The sequence below is a fragment of the Anopheles merus genome, chromosome 2R, assembly GCF_017562075.2.
Source record: "Anopheles merus strain MAF chromosome 2R, AmerM5.1, whole genome shotgun sequence".
NCBI lineage: Eukaryota > Metazoa > Arthropoda > Insecta > Diptera > Culicidae > Anopheles > Anopheles merus.
In genome coordinates, this window is record NC_054082.1 from 14290542 (window position 1) to 14315005 (window position 24464).

The 24464-nt window shown below is 49.9% G+C and overlaps 1 protein-coding gene across 3 annotated transcripts; it reads right to left on the reverse strand.

The window, feature by feature from the left end:
- Nucleotides 1-1662: 1662 nt before the first annotated feature.
- On the reverse strand, nt 1663-22621 carry LOC121588506 (ABC transporter G family member 20). Of its 3 annotated transcripts, XM_041906524.1 has the most exons (9): nt 22583-22621; nt 21160-21426; nt 4787-5041; nt 3760-4701; nt 3458-3674; nt 3208-3385; nt 2947-3133; nt 2617-2882; nt 1663-2540 (listed from the first exon to the last, which is right to left on the reverse strand). In XM_041906524.1, exons 3-9 carry the CDS (start codon nt 5023-5025, stop codon nt 2239-2241), a joined length of 2331 nt encoding a protein of 776 aa, XP_041762458.1. In that variant the 5' UTR covers nt 5026-5041; nt 21160-21426; nt 22583-22621; the 3' UTR covers nt 1663-2238. The 3 variants fall into 3 exon arrangements, with proteins under 3 accessions (XP_041762458.1, XP_041762459.1, XP_041762460.1); XM_041906525.1 differs by lacking the exon at nt 21160-21426 and having other exon boundaries at nt 22583-22618; XM_041906526.1 differs by lacking the exons at nt 21160-21426; nt 22583-22621 and adding an exon at nt 6592-6794.
- Between the last annotated feature and the right edge of the window lie 1843 nt (nt 22622-24464).

Here is a 24464-nt window from a genome sequence, read left to right on the forward strand (position 1 = left end):
AGGGTTTCACGGATCCAGAAAGTCGTGGGAAAAGGGATCATAAAGAGCAAAGCGCACGCCGAGTGGCGTGTGCGAGACTGATAAAGAGTTTGGTGAAGAAGCCTGCCTAAAACCCGTTTGTAAATCTGCTGTAACAATAACTCACACGTTAGCACGTTGCGCCTGTTCATCAAACCACATTAAGAATCATGCTCTGCTGCTGCTCTCACACCGCACACCGTCTTCCCCCTACGCGCAGCCTAATGACGGGAAGCAATTTAATTGATTTGAGCTCTTTACAGTGAAACCACAAAACTGCTGACTAATAAATGCGAACGCTTTTAACAGCTCTGGCCTGGCAGGGCTGGTGCGGGTTCCGGGAGCGCCACCAGGGCTGTGTCACCCGTGGCTGCTAAGAATTCCAGCTTCACGACCTTTCGTGCCCGTCGCGCAAGCCGCATGGGAAAGCCCGTACCAGGCGTGTGCCGTTTGTGGTGTAGCTTCCGTAGTGCCAACCACTAACGAGACGCACGGGTGGAGCAGTAGTCGGATGTACCATGTCACAGGCAAAACCAGGGCGGGCAACCACAACTGGGGGGGGGGGACACCCCGTTTAATCGATTCCTGAGGTTTCCGTGGTCTACACTTAATGAAAGCATGGACCGACAACTTATGCGTGGTTCAAAATTTCGCGTTCGCCGAAACACGCTGTAAGGGTTTTTGGGGGGAAACCCCCTGAACGGAAGCACGATGCTGCGTGAAGGTGGTAGAATTCAGACAGCCGTGAGGTAATGTATTGGATTTTGCTAACGTAAATTCAATTTACCCAACAAACTTATACAAGCGGCCGGTGTGCGCGCTCGACTCACCAAAGGAAAAAAAACACGGGGAAGCGATCAGTAGCTTCGAACCGGACTAAAGATGAACGAAGCATCGCTCCCGGTGCGCTTCGTTCACATTTAGCTCCATTGATGCAATATCCATCGTAAGTTGTTCCAAACACATACACACACACACACACACACGAGCCCGCGCACAGGATGGATGCGTCGTATGCTGCTCACGGCACGGTACGCCAGGAGTTTTGCAAAATTCCCTTCGGCAATGGTCAACAAAACGCGTGGAACCGGCCCACGCACCAGGGCCGGCTTTCCGCTCTGTTTGCTACTGCAATTAATCAATTGCTCAATCAGATGTAAATTAATAGCTGGAAAATGGTACCCGACCGCCATCGGGTGGTTTAGGCTTCCGCCCGCGACATTGTCTGCTGCTTCTCGGGCACGTCGGGCCCTATCGGGGAAGGTGTCTGTTGCGTATCGCGCCACGCTTGCTGGGACAAGTTATGAGCCCGTGGTAATGTGGATTTCTAATTGAATTCACATCTCACCGGCGATTGACGCGTGGAATTAATTATGTGCCGCAATGTGCTGAAATATGAAGCTTCCGCCAAAAACGGTGCGTGTGTGCACCGGAAGCGACGCATTGAAGCCTGATTGTGTGTGGCATTTGCGTGCCGGATGAATAGACTTTAGGGGGGGTATGCCTTATTTCGGATGCAGGTAAGGCTGGTGGAATGCAATTTCACTGCTGGTGAGCATAGCAAAGAAATCAAATCAATGCACCAGGAATGGCAATCGGTGCGATCGGGGGATGCAATGCCACTTTGTCCAACACGGGTTGCGCTACGCTAAAATAGTTGTTTGGTTTTATTGAATTCCATGTTCCTGCCTTAACCTACCTACAAAACTCGCGCTACACACAAAAAACACCACTTTTAGACGCACAGCAAACGAGCGCGTGAATGTTGAAGACGCACACTATGAGGAGAACGGTCGGTCGAGAAATGTTATAAATACAGACAACCGGTGCCTCCCGCTCGGTGTCCGGGGAGTGTGTTCACGCGCAGCACAAAGCAAAATAGCCAACCGTTTAAGTGCAATGGTTCAGTACCGTGCCCGTTTCCGCGACCGGATAGACCTACCTACCCATCTATCCCGTGGGAAAGATGGCCGGTGAAATGAAACGTACTCTAGTCCAGCCAAAAAAAAAAAAAAAGTAACTAACCTAAACATAAAACCCCCGTGTGTTTGACTAAGTACCCCCATGCCCGGGATTGATAGTGTGCGGAGCTCACTAGCTAAGCTCGCTCGATCTCAATGCCCTGGCTTATGCTTTTTTGTTGCTGATGTGTGTGTGTTCATTCCTGTCTTACGCAACCCTGAAACCTCCGGGCTTCGGCTGAGCGCCAAGCGGCGCAGCTTATCCCTTCTTGAACTTGAGCAGCAGTATACTAATGGTAAGGAAGATCACGATCCAGATGGCAGTGGAGGCGAAACCGATGTACACGTTCGGGTCCTCGATCAGCCAGCCGCGCTGCAGTATGGAGCGCAGCGATTCGGTCGATTTGGTGAGCGGCAGAAAGACGGAAAACACGCGCACCAGCGGATGCATGCCCTCGATCGGCCAGATGATGCCGCACAGCATGACGATCGGCAGGAAGCTGCCCATCGCCATGTACGTGGCGGAGCGCTCGTTATCACAGGAGCACGATACGACGAACCCTGTGCGGAAGGGAGAGAGAGAGAGTATTAGGCGGGGAAAGGTATTGGGGGTACGGTTGTGTGGGTTAGCCCTTACCGAAACACATGCCACACAGCCCGGTCAGGATGGTGAGCAGGATCACCCACACGATGTCGCCCCGATTCGTAAGGTTGAACACGGAGAAGCTAAACACCATGACGAGCGCGGTCTGGAAGCACATCACCAGGAACTGGGTGGTGACATGGGAGAACAGTATTTCTATACCGGTAATGCCGGACACGAGGCAACGCTCGAGAATGCCCTCGTTGCGCTCGATCAGCATGGCGCCGGAGGTAAGCGCAACGGAGAGGAAGAAAATGATGCTGCAAAGAAAGTGGGCGATTAGAAGGGCTTTGCGGAAGTAGAACAAGGTGTTGAGAGGCTTACGTGAGAATGACACCGGGCGCCGCAAAGTCGGTAAAGTTCGGTTTCCGATCGCCGTACACGGGCTTGTTCCACTGGAAGGGTATGCGCCCGTTCGACGGGTTCACCTCACAGTCGATCAGTATGTTTTCGATAAAGTCAAAGTAGGCATACTGGATGTCTCGGTACAGAAGCGTACCTATCTGTTGATCTATTTGGTGAAAGAACAGCAAAGTTAGTGTTGTGCGTACCCCAAGAGCTGACTGTGTGCTCGCAGCGACTTACTTGACATATCCATCGTCACGGCCAGATTGGCTGAGTCTATGGTGAAATCGTCCACATCGCGACCCCGTTCGGTACGCTCCACTAGCGAGTCGGAGTAGTTGGAAGCAAACACCAGTGCGCCCCATGCATTGCCCCGGCTGACCTGCTGTAACGCGTCACTTTCGGAGGAAAAGAGCTCCTGTGAAAGCAGAAATCGATTTCGTTAGTGTACTTGGGCGTTCAGTTCCTCTTCTCGACTCTCTCTGCTCACCAATACAACGCTCCTGTTCTTCAGGAACTCCATGTAGCGACAGCTGAGCAGTGAGTAGTTGCAGCCGGGATATACTGGACAGTCCTGGAAGCTGAAGCCAGCCTCCTCGAGCTCGTAGTTGGCAACGGCCAGCTTCAAACCGACCGGATCGTGCCCGATCGCCCAGCAGAACAGAATGATCTGTGCTACCGGCAGTCCAATGATGAATGCCATCACACTGTGCCAGATTGAAACAAAAACAAAAAAAACCGTTGAAGTTAGGTAAGGCTTTCCGACTCGTCTTCACCCTCACCACTACGCACCCGACATTACGCCACATCCAGAGGAAGTTTTTCCAGATCAGTGCCCGCATATGGTTCGGCTTGATGAACTTCAAGTACTCGACGAGCGGCGTCTTGGTGTCCTCCTCCGGCGGCAACGGGGGCGCCTGTATTTCCGGCGTAACCGCGTCCGGGCCGCGCGATGACATCGAGATGTTGTCGCCGAACTCGCCGGATATTTCGCCATGGTCCTCCTCGGGCGACAGGTCCAGGGCCGGATTGCTGATGGCCGGTATGCGCACGTGCTCGACCACCTCCTGCGCGATCGACGAGCGTCTCCGCTTGCCCATGTTCTGCAGGACGGACAGCTTCAGAAACACGTCCTCAAGCGATTCCGCCTGGTACTGGGCGAGCAGGTCGGCCGGCGACTCCTCGGCCAGAAACTTGCCGCCGCGCATCAGCCCGATCACGTGCGCCTGGCGCGTCTCCTCGATGTAGTGCGTCGTCACGATCACGGTCGTGTTGCCGGACTTGGTAATCTCCACCAGATGGTCCCAGATGCTTTGCCGCAGCACCGGATCCACGCCGACGGTCGGCTCGTCCAGGATCAGCAGCTCCGGCTCGTTCAGCAGTGCGGCCGCCAGGCTCATGCGCCGCTGCTGGCCGCCGGACAGATTTTTCACGAACCGCGACGCGTTCGGCAGCTGCAGCAGCTTGCACAGAAAGTCCGTCTTCTCGTCCACCTGGTCCGTGGTCATGCCGTAGATCCAGCCGAAGTAGATGAGCGTTTCGCGTATGGTAAACTCACCGTACAGCGCTACCTCCTGCGGCATGTAGCCGACGCGCGGTCCGGGCACGCCGGAACCGCGCGACCCGGGCCGCCCACCCAGCACCCAGATTTCGCCCGAGTTGAGCCGGCGCCGGCCGACGATGCAGGAGAGCAGGGTCGTTTTACCGCAGCCCGATGCGCCCAGCAGTCCGTAGCTGGATTGGGGAAACAAAACGAGCAAGGTCAACATTAATCACAAGCTAATTAACGTACACGCAGGAGTCCCGAGGACACACTTACATCGAGCCCTTCGGCACGGTCATGTTCAACCCGTCCAGGATGACGTTCGGGTTCTTTTTGGTGCCGTAGATTTTGTGCGCCCGTCGCACGCAGACGGCCTGCTGGCGCCGGATGGCCACCGTCGACGGTTGGGACATGAACTTTTTCCGTCTCGCCGCCAGATCGAGCTCTGTGTCGGTGGTGGACGGTTGGCCACTGCCGGTCGCCACCGGCGGAATGCCCTCCGACTCTGCGTCCATGGCGTGGTGTGTGGAGCTTTGGGGACGGGACAAAATATTCAATTAGTCACAGCTGGCCAGTGATTGTGTTTGCTGTTTTCGCGAGGAAACTATGCAGCCATCCCTAGGCAGAACTATTGCGGTCCGTGCCAGAGAATGCTGTAATCATGTCATCATCTTTTCCGGACTTTTGCCCCGTCCAACGTATTTGACATTCGTGCGCTCGCTAACTGCGCATCAATTTATGGGCTGCGGTTCGCTGTCGGCGTGCAGTATGTGAGTGATTCGTGTTTGTGTTGTGTAAATTAACGCGGCTAATGGAATGGTTGGCCCGCTCGCAGCTTCACCCGCAACGCAACAGCAACAAACCTCCACCCAAACTGATCACTGATTATCCTTCCCGGCGAGTGCATCGGGTGCATTTTTTTTGTCGTATTGTTTGCTGGACCGAAACGTTTGCACTTCATTTGATGCGTGTGCAGGAGCGGGAGGAAATATCAATTTAATTGCCGTTAATGAAGCTTGACGCGATGTTTGTATGTTTGCCAAGGGTGCAATGTGTGTGGGAGAAAAAGAGAGAAAGAGAGAGATAGAGCCGCATTAACTGCATTAATGCAAATATCATTCGGTGCGGGCAACATATACAGCGGCTGCACCCGGCGATCGGTGTCGGGAACAGCATGATGCGCGGGCGGAAATCAAAGCGTTTTCGGGATGGTTTATTCAATGTTTTTGATATGGTTTGGTGCTTGTGTTTGTAGAGTGGATGTGGGATATCGATAGTGTTGATTGGCACGCAATGTGTATCCGCGCGTCTAGTTGATGAAAAGCGCTCGGGAGTAAATGATTTAACGGCACCTACGCGGAATAATTGCAATTTTTTGCTGGGTTTTGGGAAAATGAAGTTGAAAAACATATACCCAGAGCTATTTTATATTGTTTTCAATTCTATTCCACTTGAATAAAGTTTACTTTTCCATATAAAAGTTTCTAACTCATCGACGGGATAGATCGATAGAATAGAACAGACCTGATAAGTATGTTACAACATATAGCCTGGTTCATTTAAACTACCTTACAAACGGTAAACAACAGGTCCCAACCATCTAAGCGCACACACAAAATCAAACAACATTCTACCACACGAGGGAGACACCGCTGTACACGGAAAGTTTGTGTCACGGCAAGTGGAGCCACTCGGCGCTCGGCGAACAAGAATGTGGCATTGTTTTACAACACAACAATTGCCGCAGAAAGTTCCTGAATCGTGAATCGCTGTGCGCGGTCGTTGTTGCACCCGGTCGATTGAGAAACTCCGGCGGACGGTAACGCTGGCCGGGACGAGCAGTTTTGCAAATGCCCGACGATGCAACACGCTAAACACGCCCTGCACGCTAAACTTTGAGCGTGTGAGAGATAGAACCGTACCGAACAACCTTGCGTAATGCGTGGGGAGAGCTGTGGATGGTGGAGGTGCTGCTAGGGCCAGCGGCTAATAGCGAACCGAACACTGAACGCATTCGGTTGGGTTAGTTTGCATGAGGTTAGGTGAGAAAGTGTATTGCATTCTCTCTTTTTTTTTCGTACCTTTTTGGGTGTTTGTAGTAGGCGCGTTCTTTTTGCGCACCGAGGCTGAGAAATGTACAAAATGTTTCGCCTTGTTTGCACCGTTTCGAAGGACGAGAGGGGTTTGGGTGGGAAAAGTTTCTAGAAATCTGAGGTTGTGGCTGTGGCTATGTAATGGAGTGGGCAGGTGCAAGACCCTTCGAAGGGCTCTTGTACTGATGGAGTGATTGATATAAAAAACGGTTTCAATTGAAATGTTTGAACTGGGCGTTTGGAATTGATGCGTTTCAATTTGCGTGTTTTGAATTATTTTATGTGATTCTGATTGAATGAAATGTTGGTAAGTTTTTACCTTAAACTCACTAATCTTTGGTATGTTTCAATTAAATTGATTCCTGTAAGCATCATTTAGCGTCAGCAAGTTTGTGTTTGCTCAGATTGTTTATGTTTCTGTAACTTACCAAAGTTTGGCAACGAAACTCGCGCAAACAGTAATTTTACGAATGGTAGTTCATCTTAAGTCAGAACTTATAGGATCTAATTTCTATTTTAAACGCTTCAACAGAGTCTTCTAGGAGACTAAGCATTTGTGTTTAAAATCCAGCCCACTAAATTCATTAAAACACGTATTTAAGACCGTTTGGAATTTGAAGCATGATTTTCTATCATCTTTTTAATTTCGGGCAACCGAAATAAATTGTGATGAATTTAATAAAAATATATGTTTAAACAATGATAACAACAAGAACAAAGATTCATTGATAGTAATAATTCAACGACATTTGAAGATAGATGTGACAAATGCCTTAATGACCGAACGGGGAGGATCGTCGATTCGAACAACAGTACTTCGGTTCAATTCATCTACGAGAACAAAAGAAAAATCGCTCCCAAAACCCGTTGTCAATAGGACCGTCCTCCTGTCGTTCCAGGTCGACATTGGCCCTCAGAATTGAGTGTCCGTACCTTAACATAAGTCCGTAATTTGAAGCAGTACGATAACTATGATAATGAAAGTTACTAGTCGATGCGCTCATTAGATTTCACTTCAATATGTTTATGTAATCTTTATTACAAACCAAAAAAACAACTCCCAGCATGGATAATTCATCAAATGCATTGGGAAACCATCAACTTTTCGTGACAACTTTACCCAACAAGAAGATGCAATCAATTTATTAGTTCACCCACAGTTTGATACGGCAGCTTGTGGAGCAAAAAACATGGATGATGAGAAAACGTTTCAAAGTGTGCCGTTCTAGCCATTTCTCCCCCGGTCCATAATTCCACCAATATGCAAATCCACATCTCTCGCTTCAAAGTGCACTCTAGTACATGTGTAGCAGAGGAGCAACTTAAAACACAAATACTGATGCACATCACTGATCGCACTTCATCGCGGCATCGGAAGTACTTTTGACGGGCGGGGCAAGGCAAGGTCTGTACTCCTCAGTGCGATGGGGCAGGACGCCCAGCGAAAGAGAAAGAAAGTTGCAACCACCGGAAACATCAACGCTCCCTTGGCCCGGCAACGGCAAGCGAGGGAGAGAGGGGAAAAGTTTTTTAATTGAATTAAATCGTGTTTCCGCAGCCGCGTGCTTCACGAATCGCTCGCGGCGGTGGTGCTGCACGGATCGAATGGAAATTGCATGTTGCAGTGGGGCTCTTTGTGCGGTGCCATTCCGTGCATAGGGACGCTGGTGGCAGCCCTTGGCCGTAGCTCGATTAGCTGTACTTTGGTGAAGTTGGTTGATTGATGCAAACAGTGGAGTGACTTCCACTGGGGCTGCCCGAGCCTGAAGGGATGTTGGAAAACTACAGAAATGTGTTTGCTATTCAACCTCTCCCTTCCGCCAACCATTTCAGGGTGTACACACAGCGAGTGCAAGTAGTTTCATTCATCGAGCAAGGCAACAGTTCAATGTCATGATCATACGGCTACGGTACCGGTTATGTAAATGCCGTCACCCAGCACCTATGACAGTGTGTCAGTGTGCGAAGCCACGCAATTAGCTGACCGTACTGCGGGGCGCAGGTGCAAGGGGCAGGTGTCACAAGGGGCGTCTCAAATTTGCGTCTTTTTCTCATCGGCTCAGATCAATCTCTGCTCCGGCGTGCCGTGGCATATCGGGACGGTTCTATGCCATCGGGGTAATTATCTTCCCTCGCCTCTCTTGCCCTCTGTGCTAGCGCTGGCCATGGTCAGGGTTGGAGCAGGCGTCACCCACTGGTTGCCGTTCGGAGTGAGCTGATGTTAGACATTGACCCTTCCAAGGAAAGGTGGAAGGTGTCCGTCACCTTCCCGCCTCGACTGGTCATATTTATCGAATTAATTCGGGTAATTGCCCGTGTTTTTTTTTGCCGAGCTCTCCACACGTAACAGGCGGGTCAACTTCCGCCAGCGCTGCTGATGATATAGTACTACCCATCCCGCAAGGTGTGATCGTTGCACCCCTAATCCATTACCCATGCTGTGCTCGATCTGTAGAGGGGCGTAATCTTGATAGTCGCGTTCGAAAGTCCGCGTCACGTAAGTGACGAACCTCAAAAACATGTCCACCCCGAGGCGTCAGGTGTTCATCGGTGTGCACCGCCATCACCACCACCACCACCGATAGTGAGTTGGCTGTACAAATGGTGGGTTTCGTGCGCGTAGGCCATCTGCTTTGCGTGACCCACGCGTGGCTTTTGATGGATAGCATCATTCCATTCGGCGGAGGTTAAGCTAATTGACAGCAGTTTTCACTTAATGTGGCACATGATTCTTTTTTACCGGCCGCTACTGGCGGCGGCCAGACCATGCTAAATCTAACTACTGGCCGATCCTAGCAAAGACGCATACAGTGCCTGTGCGTGCGGTGCATATCGTTGGCCGTGGGCAGCACGAAACGGTAGCAGAACAATTGCTTGATTAAATTTATTTTGGAAAAGTTTGCATTGTTACGGGCTTGGTAGACCACGGCACGGACACGTGCAATGCCAGTGCTTTGTAACGACCTGCAAACAACAACTCCCTCGAAGCGCACGTGTGCTCGGATGCACAGGTCGTCAAGGGGAAACCAGTTTTCAGGCTCATTAGCCGCCGTCAAACAGAATCCAAGCGGTTGGTCGTAGCTGGCTGGCCAGGCCTTGCCGCAAAGACGGAAGTGTACACTCATCTAGCAGGGCTGCAGGTACACAGCGCGGACATTCCATTGACGTCAATGAGCGATCGATCGAGGCGACAGTCTAGCTGGACTTAGGCACCGGCAGGCAGCAGAAGGGCCGTTAAGGTACTGCTGTTTTGCAATATCCCTGAGCATGAGTCAAACTGAACTACTGAACAACAGCAGCAAACATTCGGTACTTTCCCAGTCAATTGCAAAAGCTTACGTCCTGCAGCATGCAGTGTAGGTGCGTTGATTGAGTTAATGGATTCGATATTGCTTTGCGAGCAATTTTTTATTGGGGCTGTGACTTTATTGAACTTGCCGGTAAAACAGAATCACTAAGCTTCTGTAATGAAGATCTTTAGTGCGTCTGAACTACTTTCATGTACACTACAGTAAAGGGATTATTGAAGCTAGCTTCATATACCATCAGCAAATATTTCAAAGCCCGTAAAAGCCAAGTTCAATAAAATTCATGATAACTCGAGTGATATGTCATTAGTTCCTTGGACTAGCATTCAACAAACAAATTACAACGTAGACCCGGAAACCTTACGGATCGGAAATTTTATTATTTCTTTATTGTTAATAATATTCCATTTGACAGAAGTAGATCCTAACAATACGCTTCGTCTGTGGCATGCATATGAAAAGAAAGAGGAGAAAGAATTTAATTTCACGATAAAAAATACACCCCATCATGCATTCATTTTTTTGTCCCCGCGTATCATGGAAAGCCTACGTTTAAGCCAACCTCTCTACTTCTCAGATATATGCTACTGCACCGTTTTTGTTCGTACAGGGGGTTTCTTCCCTGCCTGCAATCTCCTCGTATGCACACAGAGCTCGTGCTCAGCCGGTTGAATCCTCCTTTAATAATTGTGCAGAAAAACGTAATTTTAAAATGCCTTGCTTCCTTCCTTCCCATGCGCAAGCAATGGCAGTTGGTGGATAGTTGGTATTGCATAGAAAGGCATTGCTGCTGTGCGGCTTTGGTTTTTGCACTGACAGTGGGCAACATTTTTCACGAGTGCTTTAAGAAGCAAAGCAACAGCAATTTTGGAGTGCACTTTCGTGTAAAATCTAGCAGCAAAGGTTGAACAGTTTATTCTAATCTGCGAGCCTCGTCCACACAAGCGGCACGTGTTGCGTGGGAAAAAAAAACGCTCGAGCTAAATTTATACTCAAACTAATACACTTAAGAAATGGTCTCTAATAATGGGAGCAATGCACAGGTAATGTTTAATGAGAAGACTAACAAGAGAAAAGCGAAGGGCTCTCCCATTGCAACTAAAACCACTGCATCCGTGTAAGTGGCGTAAGAGATCCTTTTAACCGCAACACACTGAGTGTGGCTGTGGTGTTGTGCGAATGAATATTTGAAAAGGCAACACAGGCCTGTGAAAGTGTGTGAAGTGCATGGAGTTTTCCATGCCCGAGTGAACACCCGGCACAAGTCGGTAAGTCTCGAGCACTTCCTTGCGGTTCCTCTGCCACCAGAGCGATCCGGGAGTGATCTGGGAGGAACCGAAGTCACACCGGTACCGGTAAGTTACTGTCTAGCAGTCGGTTTGGTCACCTTACCGGAGCTGTGTGTCCGGCCGTGGTCATTGCATGTCGAGTGAAATGATTAGCCTGCTTCGCCCTAGTTTCTAGCTAGGTTTACATACAAATACAAACAAACACAAACGCGTGGTGTACCATTTTTTGCACTTTACCAAGTTCATTAAACAGGACGGTTGGTGTGAGTGTGCTGTTTGGAGGCATCCTGCTAGCTCATGTTTATGTTTACTTTAGAGGAAAAAAGGAGAAAAAAACCCAAACACACAAGATGAGTAAAACTAGTAAAACAGCATCTTTCCATTCGAAAAACATGTAGCGCTAGACACTGGACCGAAGAGGGTAGTATGTTAACAGCTTTATATGCTGCAGAGCGGCTGCAGAGAGGCATGTGCTGGGCACATTTAAATGCAGATTTGCATTTATATACTGCCTCTGTAATACATAAATACCACAATGCTTAATTTTTTCAATAAACCTTCAAGCCAAGCTCACGTTTTTATTGACAAAGGGTGTTTTTTTTGGGTCATGAAAATAAAGCCTTCGGTAGTGATCGGTCTAATATATCTGCCTTTTAAAATTAAATAAGAGACGCTCATTCGCCATTCCCAGGTGGGGCTTTCGCATGGGCAACTGGTCGCCTATGCCGACGACAGTACACCTCATTATGTCCTCCCGTTTAATAACGTTTGCATCATACATGGGGCTGCTTTCGACGCGCGTGTGTAATGTGGTTCAGATTGGATCGAAACCCTAACACACCAAACGAACTCCCGCCACGGGTCGTGGCACGTGGGAATTTGGGAGCGCTCACCCCGTGGGCTGAACCATGCCGGCGGTAAGCTTCTACCCTTCCCAGCGCAGCGGTTGAGAGAGTGGCCTCATTTTGGTGGTTTGACATCAGCGGCTACCTTAGTGTTAGTGCTTTTTTTCGCGTTTACGTTTTCATTTTCATTTCGGGTCGAAGCCATTCTGGCTGTCACCCACAAACTCCCACCGCGAACCGCGGCTCATGCATATGCAAATGACATCCTAAGCCCCCGCGCGTACCTTACCCATTTGTGTCTGTGTGTGTGCCTTTGTGCGAGTGTGTGTGTAGAGGAACGATTTGTTTGTGCTCACCTCTCGGGTCGAACTTGAACTTTTCTCCATTTTGCGGCGGAGAGTTTTGAACGGGGCGTGTAGGGGTCGACAATTCCCTCCCCTGGTGCAAGTGCAATGGGTCGTTGCGGGCGTGGCGGTGCACTTGCAATGATTGCCTCGGTCGGTGCAAAGTTTTATCACCGTTCGCGCGAGGCACGTGGGTTGGCAAGCGAAGATGCAAAAGTGAAAAAGGAACAGCAAAAAAAAAATAAAAATCAGACAAACTGCAACTCTGACCCCAGCGAGCTTTCGTTGCATTGCAGTTGAATTCACATTGCAAGTCAATTTACATTCCCCCCTCCCGTATTCCTCAAACTCCCATCGTTGGCTATTGAAAATGGTTGGACTGCTCCCGTCGTGCACTTGGTTAAGTAAAGTCGAGCCGTAAAGCCGTACAGTTTCGTTACGGAAAATTTTCTTGAACGTGTCACTGAACCCTGGGCAGCCCCTTTTGTACGTCATCCCACGTACTTTGCTCGGGTGAAGGCCGTTTGCATCGTAGGCGGGGGGAGGTTAAGATCGATTTATGAGTTAATATTGTAATGCATGCAGCGGAATGCACAGTTCCATTCGGGGTCGTTGCCGTGGATGCAGCGAAGCGCAACTCTCCGGCAAGGCTGGGCGGCTGGGGTGGACGAGATTTTGCCGCCTGCAGCACATTTGTTCTGCCACTTCCGAGGAACGTTATATCGGTTGCGAAGTGCGTCGCCAGTGCGTACCGCGAAAGGTAGGCCCATTTAGCTTGCAAGCATTTCAATTCATTCTTGTAAGAAAAGTGGTCCGCAGTGCTAACAAATCATCCTTGCGAGTCCGAAGCCCCGGGGGTCCTTGAACGGCTCGATCGACGGCCCCGCTGCTCCGTTCGAAAGTTGCAGCCGGGCGCAACCTTGGGCGCCGGGTAGTTCGTTCGTTCGGGGGAAGGTTGTTGTTTCTTTGAAAACTTTGAAGCCTTATTATAAAGGCCCTTGCAACACCAGCACCATCACCATACAGCAAACGGCCACCGAATGGGTTGGCAACACCGAAGGGAACCTCAATCCGGTGGGCAATGGTTGTATCGGCCGGATGAGAACCGAGCAGCAGGCGGAGGGTGCCCATCTTTGTGCCGATGGTGGCGAAAAGATATTTACAATGAAGTCGACTTTGACCTGCAAGGTTCGACATAAAATAATCATTTTAATTGAACGCTAATGGACGGTACCTGAACCGGGGTAATAGAAAACGTGGTAGAGTGTGGCGAAGCGACGTGGGGCTGTTGAAATTGATTTCCATTTGTGGTTGAGAATGGTTCGCCGTTGAATAGCAAACCTAGAAATGTGTTTAGCGAAAGGTCATTGCAAATAATTGCCATCGCGTTTAAGCGAACGAAACATTTCCACAAGCAAAGCGTGGCGCCTGCTTTAAGAGCTTTAAAAAAAAAAAAAAAAAAAAAAAACACTGCATTTTTCCGCACAACAGGAAAACTCACCGAATATGGCACCGCAAAACACCGTTCCATAAATGCTGCAGGGAGATGGTTCGGTTTTACACCTCATTTTATTTTTCCTAGCCTGCCACCAACGCCCCATCCATCCATTAATCTGATAGCAGAGCCGAAATCAATTAACTATCACCGCGGCTATGACCATTTTCTGCCCACTTCTCGACCTTCTGTTTCTCTCCATCAAAGTTTACATCCCTTTCGCTCCGGGTCCCGTTTTGCTGGGTCCTTTTCCCCCCTGCTAAACGGGCAACTGGCGCTAATGGTTTTTGAACCATTTCGGAGAGTTTGATTCATCGTATCCTACTGTGCCCGGTGCACCGTTCCCAAAGCATCCCCCCCACGCAGCTGCCAAGCGGGTGTAGTGTGACGGTTTTAAATGCTGTCGAAGATTAAAACTTAATTTGTTTCAATCTAGCCGTGTGCGAAGGCCGAGCACGCCTGCACGTATGCAATCACCGATGCCGGAAAACGGGGAATGCAATTATCCAAACCGTTTGCGCGCTCCACTCCCGGAGCGGGGCCGGTATTTTTCGCACTGTTCCGTGCAAACCGTGCCACTCGTTTCTTTTTTTCTGTATCTATCTCATCCTGTTGCACCCCCTGATCATCCCCCCCCCCCCGTGCCCACGAACCTACAATTGCTTATCGGTGTGGGGCGGGCGCGCGGTGCGTTCTGTTTGATGTTTGTTTGTAGGTTTCGCCGGTTGGTGTTATTGTTTGATTTAATTTTCGTTGCCATTTGTTCGACAAGTGACGATGGCGGGATGGGAAAAGCGAATGTGTGTGTGTGTGTGTGTTTGCGCTTGACACACTATCCGGTGCGTGTTTGCGGGTCGCCCTGCTTTTTTATTTAAAAAACAAGACAGCCAATCCCTCTCTTTGTCGGAGGCAAACATGAAAATCAATACAAAAAAAAAAATGTCCCACCAACAATGCACACGATACGTGCCACAAACACTTGTGCCATTTGGTGTGACGCGGTTTTTCTTCTTCTTCTTTTTTACATTCCTCGACCTCTCTTTATGTATTATTGTAGCGGAAATTGACTTCAGGTACAATTATGCACTTATCCAACTCAGTCGATCGCGGCTTTTTATGATTTAACAAAAAAAAAAAGTGAGCAAAGTAGAGCAACGTTGCAAAACCCGTCCTCTCGGCACATTAGCACAACCCCATACAGCCCACCCATTTGCTCCCCGGCGCGGGGTCAACCGGCGTTGCCATTGGGATGGGAAATTGAAAATGCGTTCGCCGCACTGATGACTCAACGGTTCGTGATTGATTCGATTTATCGATCGATTGATCATCCGCATCCGTACCACTGACACACACACACACATACATCACTTGATGTATCGGCTGCACTTCACATCCGGCCGAGCGAGAGAGAGAGAGAGAGAGAGAGGAAGGGGAATGGGAAGGTTTTCCTTTTCGCTGAACAAACGTCCCAACCGTAAATCCTGCCGAGCGGTGGCGTGATGTCCTTCGCGGATGAGAAGCTTTCATGTTCATGTATGTATGCACCAGTAGCGAGAACAAACAGACACACACACACACTCATCCACATAAATACATACGCTCTTTAGCCGAGGAGTGTTAGTACGCTAGTCATTAAATGTAAACTCGGCAGCACTTGATCGTTGCATGTTTTATAATGCGCTCGCGAAACATATTAGTTCTTGCTGGTGGCGTGGTGCGGCCCGGTTTGGCTAGAAAGCTCTACAGTGTCGGTAGGGGGGGTAATATTGGTTCAGGCTTTGTGTGCAGCTACTGGTTGCCTTTGGTTGCACCAACTCGAGCGATATTGAGCTGCTGAACAGGGCACCGAGTGCATCGCCGCTAGAAGCGGTACCGTCTGGCACGAGGCAGTAGAGCTTTGTGTGCACTTGTTGCATAAAATCACCCTCCCCACCAGCTTGGTGTGCGTGTGTGTGCATTGTACGTAACGGAATTTAAAGAATTCTAGTAGTGAAATATAATCACGCAAAAAGCTTACTTTTCTGTGTGCGTCATGCGTGTGTGCGCCTAGCAAACAAATGCTCCGAAGTTTGGAGTTCCCTGTCGAAGGCGATGATACGCGCATGGGGTAATCGTGAAGGTCATGGTTGGTTGGTTTTTGGTTTGTTTGAGCCTGGGCCGAAATGTCTTTTGCTTGTAGCAAAGTTTGTTCAGTTTGCCACCGATTTTTGGACTGCTAATTTTGTTGGTTTGCACAGAAATAATCGACCAGAAGCTCCAGCACCGAGCTCCCGTCCCCCAGCGTGGTTGTTGCTGGCGCGTTGATCGGCGCAAGGCCGGACAGCGCCGTTGTTGAAATATGAAATTATTCATCCACTGTTTGAGTACTCGATTGAGGCAGCTAGCCTTCGGCAAACAGCCAGCTCGGTCAGATAGAGCCGAGGAGAAACGTTAAAAAATCATTCCTCCCTGCCGAAAAAAAACCACATGATTTGCTCAGCGAGTGAGCACCGGCGAGAGCAACTATTTATTCTTCAATTCACACTGGTTGATCGGTTTGGGGCGCGTACTTCTTGAACAATGTTTTTTTTTTTTTTTGGAGGGTGATTTTGTGACGTCAATCGCAGTGTTGAAGTCTCCATCGAGAGCCACTTGTTACTTTCGGTGCGGGCATTGATTTTTTGGAAGCGAGTGCACCGAGCCCGAAAGGTTCCGTGTACGTCATGTTCGCTGACCGTTGGGCTTTTTTTCCATGCCGGCCCTCCGGCTGTGTGAACGATACGGTAATGAGCGTTCTTGGAAGACCGTTACAGGGCGCGCAGACAGAGATGATGAAGTTGATGATGATGGGTGCAGAAAATCGAACAACAAACCTCATCCCCATACGTGTGCGTACGCTGTGCCATCATGATGAGGCCAAGTCTTGAGGGAGCAAACACACGAAAAAAAAACGCAAAACAAGAAGGTAAACCGGAAATCTTGTACAATTCGATTAAATTAAGCATCATTTCGGTTGCTAGTAGTAGTAGTAGTTGGAGCTGATGGAAAAAGGGAGCGAAAAAGGGAGCTTCTGACAAGTTTTGCGAATGACTCTTGTACGGTTTGGTTCTAGGAAATCATTAGTGGCTTTTCGATGGCCGTATCGAGAGCATCGACGTACTTATCGAGGTTTTTTTTTTTGTTGCAAACCTTTGCACTGAAGGTGAAGGATCTCACACGTGCCCGATGGGAAAAAAGGTCACCAGTTATGGGGAAAAGTCATTAAGCGAGGGTTATTTATTGAAACCTGTTACCACTTCACTAGTGTTGCTACGGGAAGGTTAGCAAATTCTGCGAATACAACACATGAACCAAATGGCAAACAGGGATCATTTGTGGTAACTTTCCATCCCTAATCGTTTGTGCATGTAATGATTTTTCATCGCATGTAAAACTGTACAGTAATTCCGAAATATTATTACTACCATTACGACTAAGTCGATATTAGCGGGGCGAAATTGGTACCTAAAAGCCTACCAACAAACCAACGATGGCCGATCCCCGCACAGCTTAGCTCTATTCCTTTATCCGCTTCGGCAATGGACTTTGGCGGACGAACATTATTACGCCAATATGTTTATGCGCCAAATATTGCGCTTTGTTCGGAACAGCATCAAAATTGTGTCATCACCAAGCGGGGTGGTCGTGATCCTGCGGTTCAGTGCCGGCAGCAATGAAACTGGTAGCACTGCATGGGTAGTCGTTAATTGAGCCATTTGCACCACCGGCGGTGGTGCGGTGCAATCGGTTACATTGTTAAACAGTTCATTGTAATCATCCGCAATCACAATAGGATCTATTAATGATAATAATGAAAACGCGAAATGCGTTTCGGGGCTTGCGTGCGTGGCTCACCGCCCGGCCCGTGAGTGGCAGGGCAGCGAGGATTAGACGGTTTTGCACATACGGCTGCCACGGCTGCTGTCGGCGAAGGACGGTGTGTTACTGTACCGTCGGCCATCGAAATGCCGGCTCGTTGGTGAATAGGTTTTGGGGGGGCAAAATGTTGTTGCACATGCTCCCACCCCAGATGCTTCTTGGGAAGCATTGCCCCTTTTGCCCATGCTTTTCGGCCGAATGCAAGTGCAGCGGGCTACAGTACGCTTGCGTTCGGCGGTTTTGGGTTAATTACAATTCGGGGCACGGGTGATTGGGGATACACCGGACGGGCGGGGCAGTTACCATATGTCCTTGCCTCGCTTTGGGGTTGTAGCGACACCGATGACGACGACGACGACGGTGATCATCATCATCAGCAGCAGCAGCATCCGTGTCGCATGGACGCAGGCAAACGATGCGTGCTGGTGTGAAAAGTGGGTGGCTTATTTTATGCGATGTTGGGCATGTGTTGGTCGAGTGCACACAAACTCCCGCTGCTGTGGGCGCAACGAGTGGTGGGACAAGCGGGAGCAACTATTGATGGGATGGTTCGTAACGTTTATGTTGCGGCAACAATGGAATGCCTCCACCCAGGGCCGAGCAATTGTTGGGGCTTGGGGTTTTGTGAGCCTGGCCTGGCATCCTTCTGCCTTTCCCGAGCTGGGGCAGTATCTCGTCGCTATTGGCGGTGCGAAAGTGCTGCCTTTGACCCCGATTTTGTTGCATCGATTGATTCGCTATTGTTTTCGTGTTGTTTCCTGTGGCACACCATTTGCCGGAGGGCGCTCATTTGCCGGAGTGAGGGCAATGTTACTTAATTATTTTGTGCAAGTCGTGAAGTCGACCGGTGCTACGTACGTGCCTATCTCGGTGCGATCTCGGGACACACACATGCAGTGTCGCACACAGCGGACAACACCATTACAAAACGGCGCCGTAGCCGCCTTGTTTTGTGGGCCAGCTTTTCGTTGGCCTGCCCCTGTTGGCAGGTTCTTATTAAACGGTCGTGTGGGGTTTGTTTTTTGGCGTAGCTCGGAAGTATCAACAGCCGTGGAATGGCTTAGCGGGTGCCGACTCATCCATTGGGTGGCAATGAGTGGCACTTCCCACTGCCGCCGCCCAGGGCAGCCGGAGCGCGTGCATGCCGAGGAACCATTAAACGGCAAGACCGAGACGGCGCACTCGAGACTATCTCGGGATGGCGTTGCTTAATTATGGCTCATTGTCACGGCGTTCGGTTCGGATCGGCAGATTAGTGCATGCTGCGATGTGTTCGTGTTGCAGTAGGATGCGAGCTTTGTGCGATCGATCAAAGCGCAACGACGGCCACAATTACAGACGTGTGCGCTTGCAGCTTGTTGATGTCGCGCGGGGTTATGACATTGAAAAATTGATCAGTCCGAGAGTCCAAGTGCCGACCCTCTGTGAGAGTACGCTGCAGAGGGGAGGGGAAGGCAGGGAGAAGGGAGTACTAAATCGCGTCACTAGCAGTAAGTGCGCTGCTAATCAACCGCGAGCGACCTAATAATTGCAGGTTTTGCCGGGACGGGACCGGCATGATGGCCACGATAATCCCCCGTCCCGTGTATCGGTCTGTGTATGTGTGTGCATCCGGCAGCCGGAAGTGTTCTCGACAAATTTTAATTACCTGCCCGCGCATTATCGATGGCGGGGAGGCAGGCAGCGCAAAGGACGCAAAAGCCGCGACCGGCGGTGGGCTCGTTAATTGTTTTTCCACCGAAGCTGGCGCGAGTCGGTGTGCTTACAGCCGGCTGGAGAGATCCTTCGATGTGTTGTGTTTGTGTGTTGATGATGTGAGCACACATTAGACGCTTAATGAACGCACCGAGAGGTGATTAAACGATAATTTATTTAAAATAATCAAGGTGAGCGATTTCGGCAGCGAACTGGGGAACATTTCATAGTAAATGGTAAACAAAATTGTGTTGTTTTTCTTCTATCTCACACGATACGCTGAGTAAAATCGAGCCAGCATTCCTCGCTCCATTCGGCGCTGTCCGGGAGCAAAGTACAGGAACGAAGTAAAAATGGTCAAAACATGTTTTCGTTACGAATTTAGGCGTCCGGCAAACAAGAACCAAACTCAAACGAGCCTCGCTTTCCAAGCTTTGCAAAGCAAATAGCCCAGCATAACACGGGCGTAACCTCGAAATCGAAATTCATGGGCAGCCCACCGTCCACGGTCGCAGTTCGATGACCGGGGCAGGGAAACCCTCGCCCCATGGTAACACATAATCCGAAGAAACAGGTTTGGCTAGAATGTCGAGCGGAGAAAAAAAAATCCGGTCGCTAAAAATTATTGGCATCTCGTGCCGCTTGCCCACAGTCCCGTTATGACATAAGTAGAAGTCGTGGAACCATGCCAGCAAATTTTAGCACCCAAACACGATTGTGTCTCCACGTGGCGGCACCAATGCTCATGCTCCCATGCCCGTCGGCCACCTCGAGCGGGTTCGTCGCTTGGCCGTAGTTACGCCTCAAATCAAGAGTGTGCGTGTGTGTGTGTGCGGATAAGCAAACCGGTTTATTGTAACGATTTTTGGATGTACGCGCTATGTGTGTGCGTGTGTCGGTGAGATAGATTTTCATCGTTAATCTTTTGGTGTGCAATGAGATGCGCCCAGCATGGTGGATTTTCTTCGACGCACTGTGCGCGCGTGCAGCTGAGCGGTAAATGTATGACGCACGGCACTCGGCGTATTGCGCAGCCAACCGGGTCTCGTTCGCGCGCTTGTGTGCGGGCCCCGTCCGCGGCCTTCATTGATTCTCTTTGCCCGGCCGTGCGCTCGAGACACTAGAAAGCCGCCGCGCAAGGTTGGCCACTTCGAACGGCCGTGAATTGTGCGCCCGATGGCGGAAGCGGTCCACCGCTCCCCGGCAGTTCGGAAGCAGCCTTTCGGAATTTTTGTAGCTACCGCTTCCCACCTCGGTGTGTGTGTGTGAGTGTGCGTGTGTGTTATATGACATGGTGCTTACGGTAAGACGATTTTCGAAAACATCGCTCGACTGATGCGACTTTTAATGAAACATTTATGACTGGCGTAAGGTAATATTAGGTAGCTGTTTTGAAGCTGTTTGATGCGACGACGCATCAATCTAAATATCATATTCTTCACTTCACACCAAACATCATGTTGTAAACAATGAAAACTACCCCTTTCTACCGCCTAATTAGTGCGATGATTGATTGTAAAAGATAATAAAAATAGATGATAGGTTCGCCCGCTGAGGTCGGACGATGTGTTTCTTCGTTTTTGTTTTGTTTTTTTCGCAAGCAAGTAACCCTGGAAAACGGGGCACCTTTGCCCGCGCCCCATCCAAAACAACAACCTCGCCATGTCGGTTTGGAAAGCTTACCCGGCTTTTTGTGAGCTGTGTGTTTTTCTTTTGTTTTCACGCCTGCACGCTGCTCGTTGCTAATGTGCGATGGACACCTACAAAATACCACTCATACACTATCACACACACACACTCACTCAAACAATCACTTGGCCACACACACACACACACGGCAGCGTTGGTATGTGGGCATAAAAGGTGGGCGCTGAAGGTATGTTTTCTTTTTCGGCTACAACTTTATAAACTTTTCCTTCGTTTTTTTTCCTTCGGCCGCAAACAGAGCACCTACAAATGGCAAAATTTATTACTCCACTTTCCTTTCACTGCGGGCGTGCATCGGAGCAGTAGTTGAATAATTTTCAAATGGTTTTTTTGTGTTTTTTTTTCTCCATTACCCTACCACCCCACCTGCGGTAGATAATAATTTCTCCACCTTGTGCAGATTTAATGAACCAAAATGCCAATAGTCAATGATACCGGGGGATGTTCCTTTCGCTTTGGCACTGGGGCGAATCGATTGCATTGGTGGGAGTGGAAGGATGATGCCACCTGAAAGCACAGGTGGAAATGAACCAGGTCGAGCTGGGGGAACATTAAAAATCACATTTGCACTTCCCCCAGCTGGAAGCTGCACTTGATTTGCCCGATCGATTGATTCGACCGTGCCGCAAAAGACGCTCGCCCTCCTATATAGTGAGTCTGGTTAGCGCACAGCAGGTGCAACGGGATACGCGATACCGCAAACAAAGCAAAACAACAAAAACGGCTATTTGATGTATCGTTTAGCGAAGAGCACACGCTAATCAGTCGACACGGCAGGCACAACGAACAGCGTTTCATTCAAGATTCCCTTCTCTTTGGCGTGCACACCCGGCGGTAGGGTTTTCGCGGTTCCGTATCGATCCGCACTTGCTCGGCACTTAATTTCTGTTTCTTCAACACTTGATCACGCTCTGCGTGAGAACTTTACCGCACCCACTGCCTTGCTGCCCGCCCATTCGCTTGGTGGGTGGGCTTAGCGGTTGGGCTTTAGCTATTATTAGTCGGCCCTTTGGGTGTTGCAAAACACAAGGTGTGTTGGCCGTACACTTTCCGTTTCCGGTTCGAGTGGAATTTTTGTAGCGCATTTGCTTAACACAACCATTCCGTGCGCCCTTCTTGCCGCGTGCACTTGGAGAGCGGAAAATCACTGAACCACACAGGCAGCAAAATACAAAAAAAAACAGTGAGAAGAGGCTAATTAAACACAAAATAACACAGCTGCAAAACACGTTGCAATCAATCTCTTCTCTCTGTTTTCTTGCGTTTCCGTTAGAATTCAGCTTCGATCAACAGCTTAATTAATCGTTCTGTGTGGTTGTGTTTGTGTGTAGCAAGATCAAGAAACTTGCGCTCTCGCAGAAGCGACGAACCCCACGGCACGCCGAGCGCTCGCACGTACCTTAAACTGTCGACCGATCGCGAGCGAATTCGAGTGGGAACTGGGCGGTGTAGATTGCGCCTCGGTTGCGCGTACCCGTGCGATCGCGAAAATCCTCCCTCCCTGTCGGTGGCGGTGGAGCGTTAATGTGGTGCGGCGCGGGTAAGGTGGGGGGGAAGAGATGTGGGGCGCTGTAAAATCACTCGATCAGATCGAACGCAAATACTGCTGCGTCATGAGATGTTGGCGAGTCTCCTCTTCACCGTGAGGCTTTTAATGACCATCACCATTTCCCCTGGGGGGGGGGGGGGGGGGGGGTGAGGCCGCGGCGGGGGATGTCTTTTGACGCCATAACAGTGTCGGTTGAGTCTGATGAGCATCCCAGCGGTGTGTTAGTCATCTTCTTCTCCGATCAGCCCAAGCCGGGAGGAGGAAGCGGGAGGATAGCATACTTCTTCTAACGAACGAGAACGAGGAGAACTTTCCGTTCGCGGGAACCACCAACACCATTAGCGCAATGGGCATTTTCTCCGGTACGCCTTGCGGATGTCTCGCCGGTGCCAATGCGTTGGAGATTCCCGAGCGGCGTGAGCTTACGCAATGGGAACCATTTTCTAGAAGCTCGCATGACGTAGGGCCCCCGGGACGGTGGAGAAACCGGTTCCAGGGTTTGTTGTTTGGTGTGCTGTTGCGGCACATGAAAGTACGGAGTGTGTCGTAGTGTGCGGGAGTGAATGTCGTGTGTCCAAGGTCAGTTCGAATGCAAGTTGGGAGAGCTAGCAGCGGCCGGTATTATGTTGCGATATTTGGCATTGGGCATTCGTCGCAGGACTGTTGACCCCTTCGTTTAGCGGGAACGTTGAACTTGAGTTGCGCCGGAAGGACGCTGTCCAGGCATCTGCTTGGGACACTCTGGGCTGAAGCAAAGCAGCTGAGGAAGCTCTCGGTTGAGCAATGATAAGCAAATTGGAACCATTCACATGTGCGGAACTTTCAACACATACACCACACATCGATCAAGCTGTTTGGCGGAGGTTTATAAGCAAATAATTGGAAGAAGTTGCAGCACATTATAGCAACATGCCATAGGTACGCCATCGGTAGCAGCTAAACGCTCGTTTCACAACCAGGACGGCGCTGTTGGCGAGTGTAAGCTTCTCTCGACTCTCCCATCCAGAAAAGCAGAATACTAACCGTGTTGGTGCACCGTCAGAACCGAACAAAGCAGCGGCCGTACAGAAAAGTAAACCGCATCTGAAACAACGGCAAGGCTGTCTGTGACTCACTGCGGGTCGAAAAATAATTGCTGGAAAAATAGGAAGTGTCGGCACCGGGTGGAAAATGAGCGATGGCGAAATAGAGAAGAGTGTTTACGAGAGTGTGAGAGTAAAAGAGAGAGAGAGAGATAGAGACAAAATGGAACAACGTAAATCTCACCTCACTCCATGGTGTGGTACAGTCGTAAAACTTGCCTCACGCAGCATTAAGCCGTCTAGGGTTGAAATCTGCTGCGGTGCGCATTTTGTTCGTGCGTGCGCGCGGGCGCGGAAAGGGGTGGAAAGAGTGTACGCCGTGTGCCGCCGAGACAGGTGTTGATATATGCACGCGGCACCGATCGGGTTGAGCTGTGTGATCGACAACCCTGGGTTGCCCCGGAAGAGCGGGCTCGAAAGAGAGCAATCTGAGTCAATGTAGCGCGTGCGTGGGGCACTGGGTCAAGGTGGATCGATCGGATCGGACCGGCCACAATCGGCATTGGATTTGACGACCGCGTTGCCATTGACCCTGAACGGCCTGCCTGGCTGGCGAGCGGGTAAAGAATGTGGATCTTATTTACACACTGCTTGTTACGCGACAAATGCGTCGATGATGAAGGTGGCTTTGTTGTGGTAATTATGTGAAT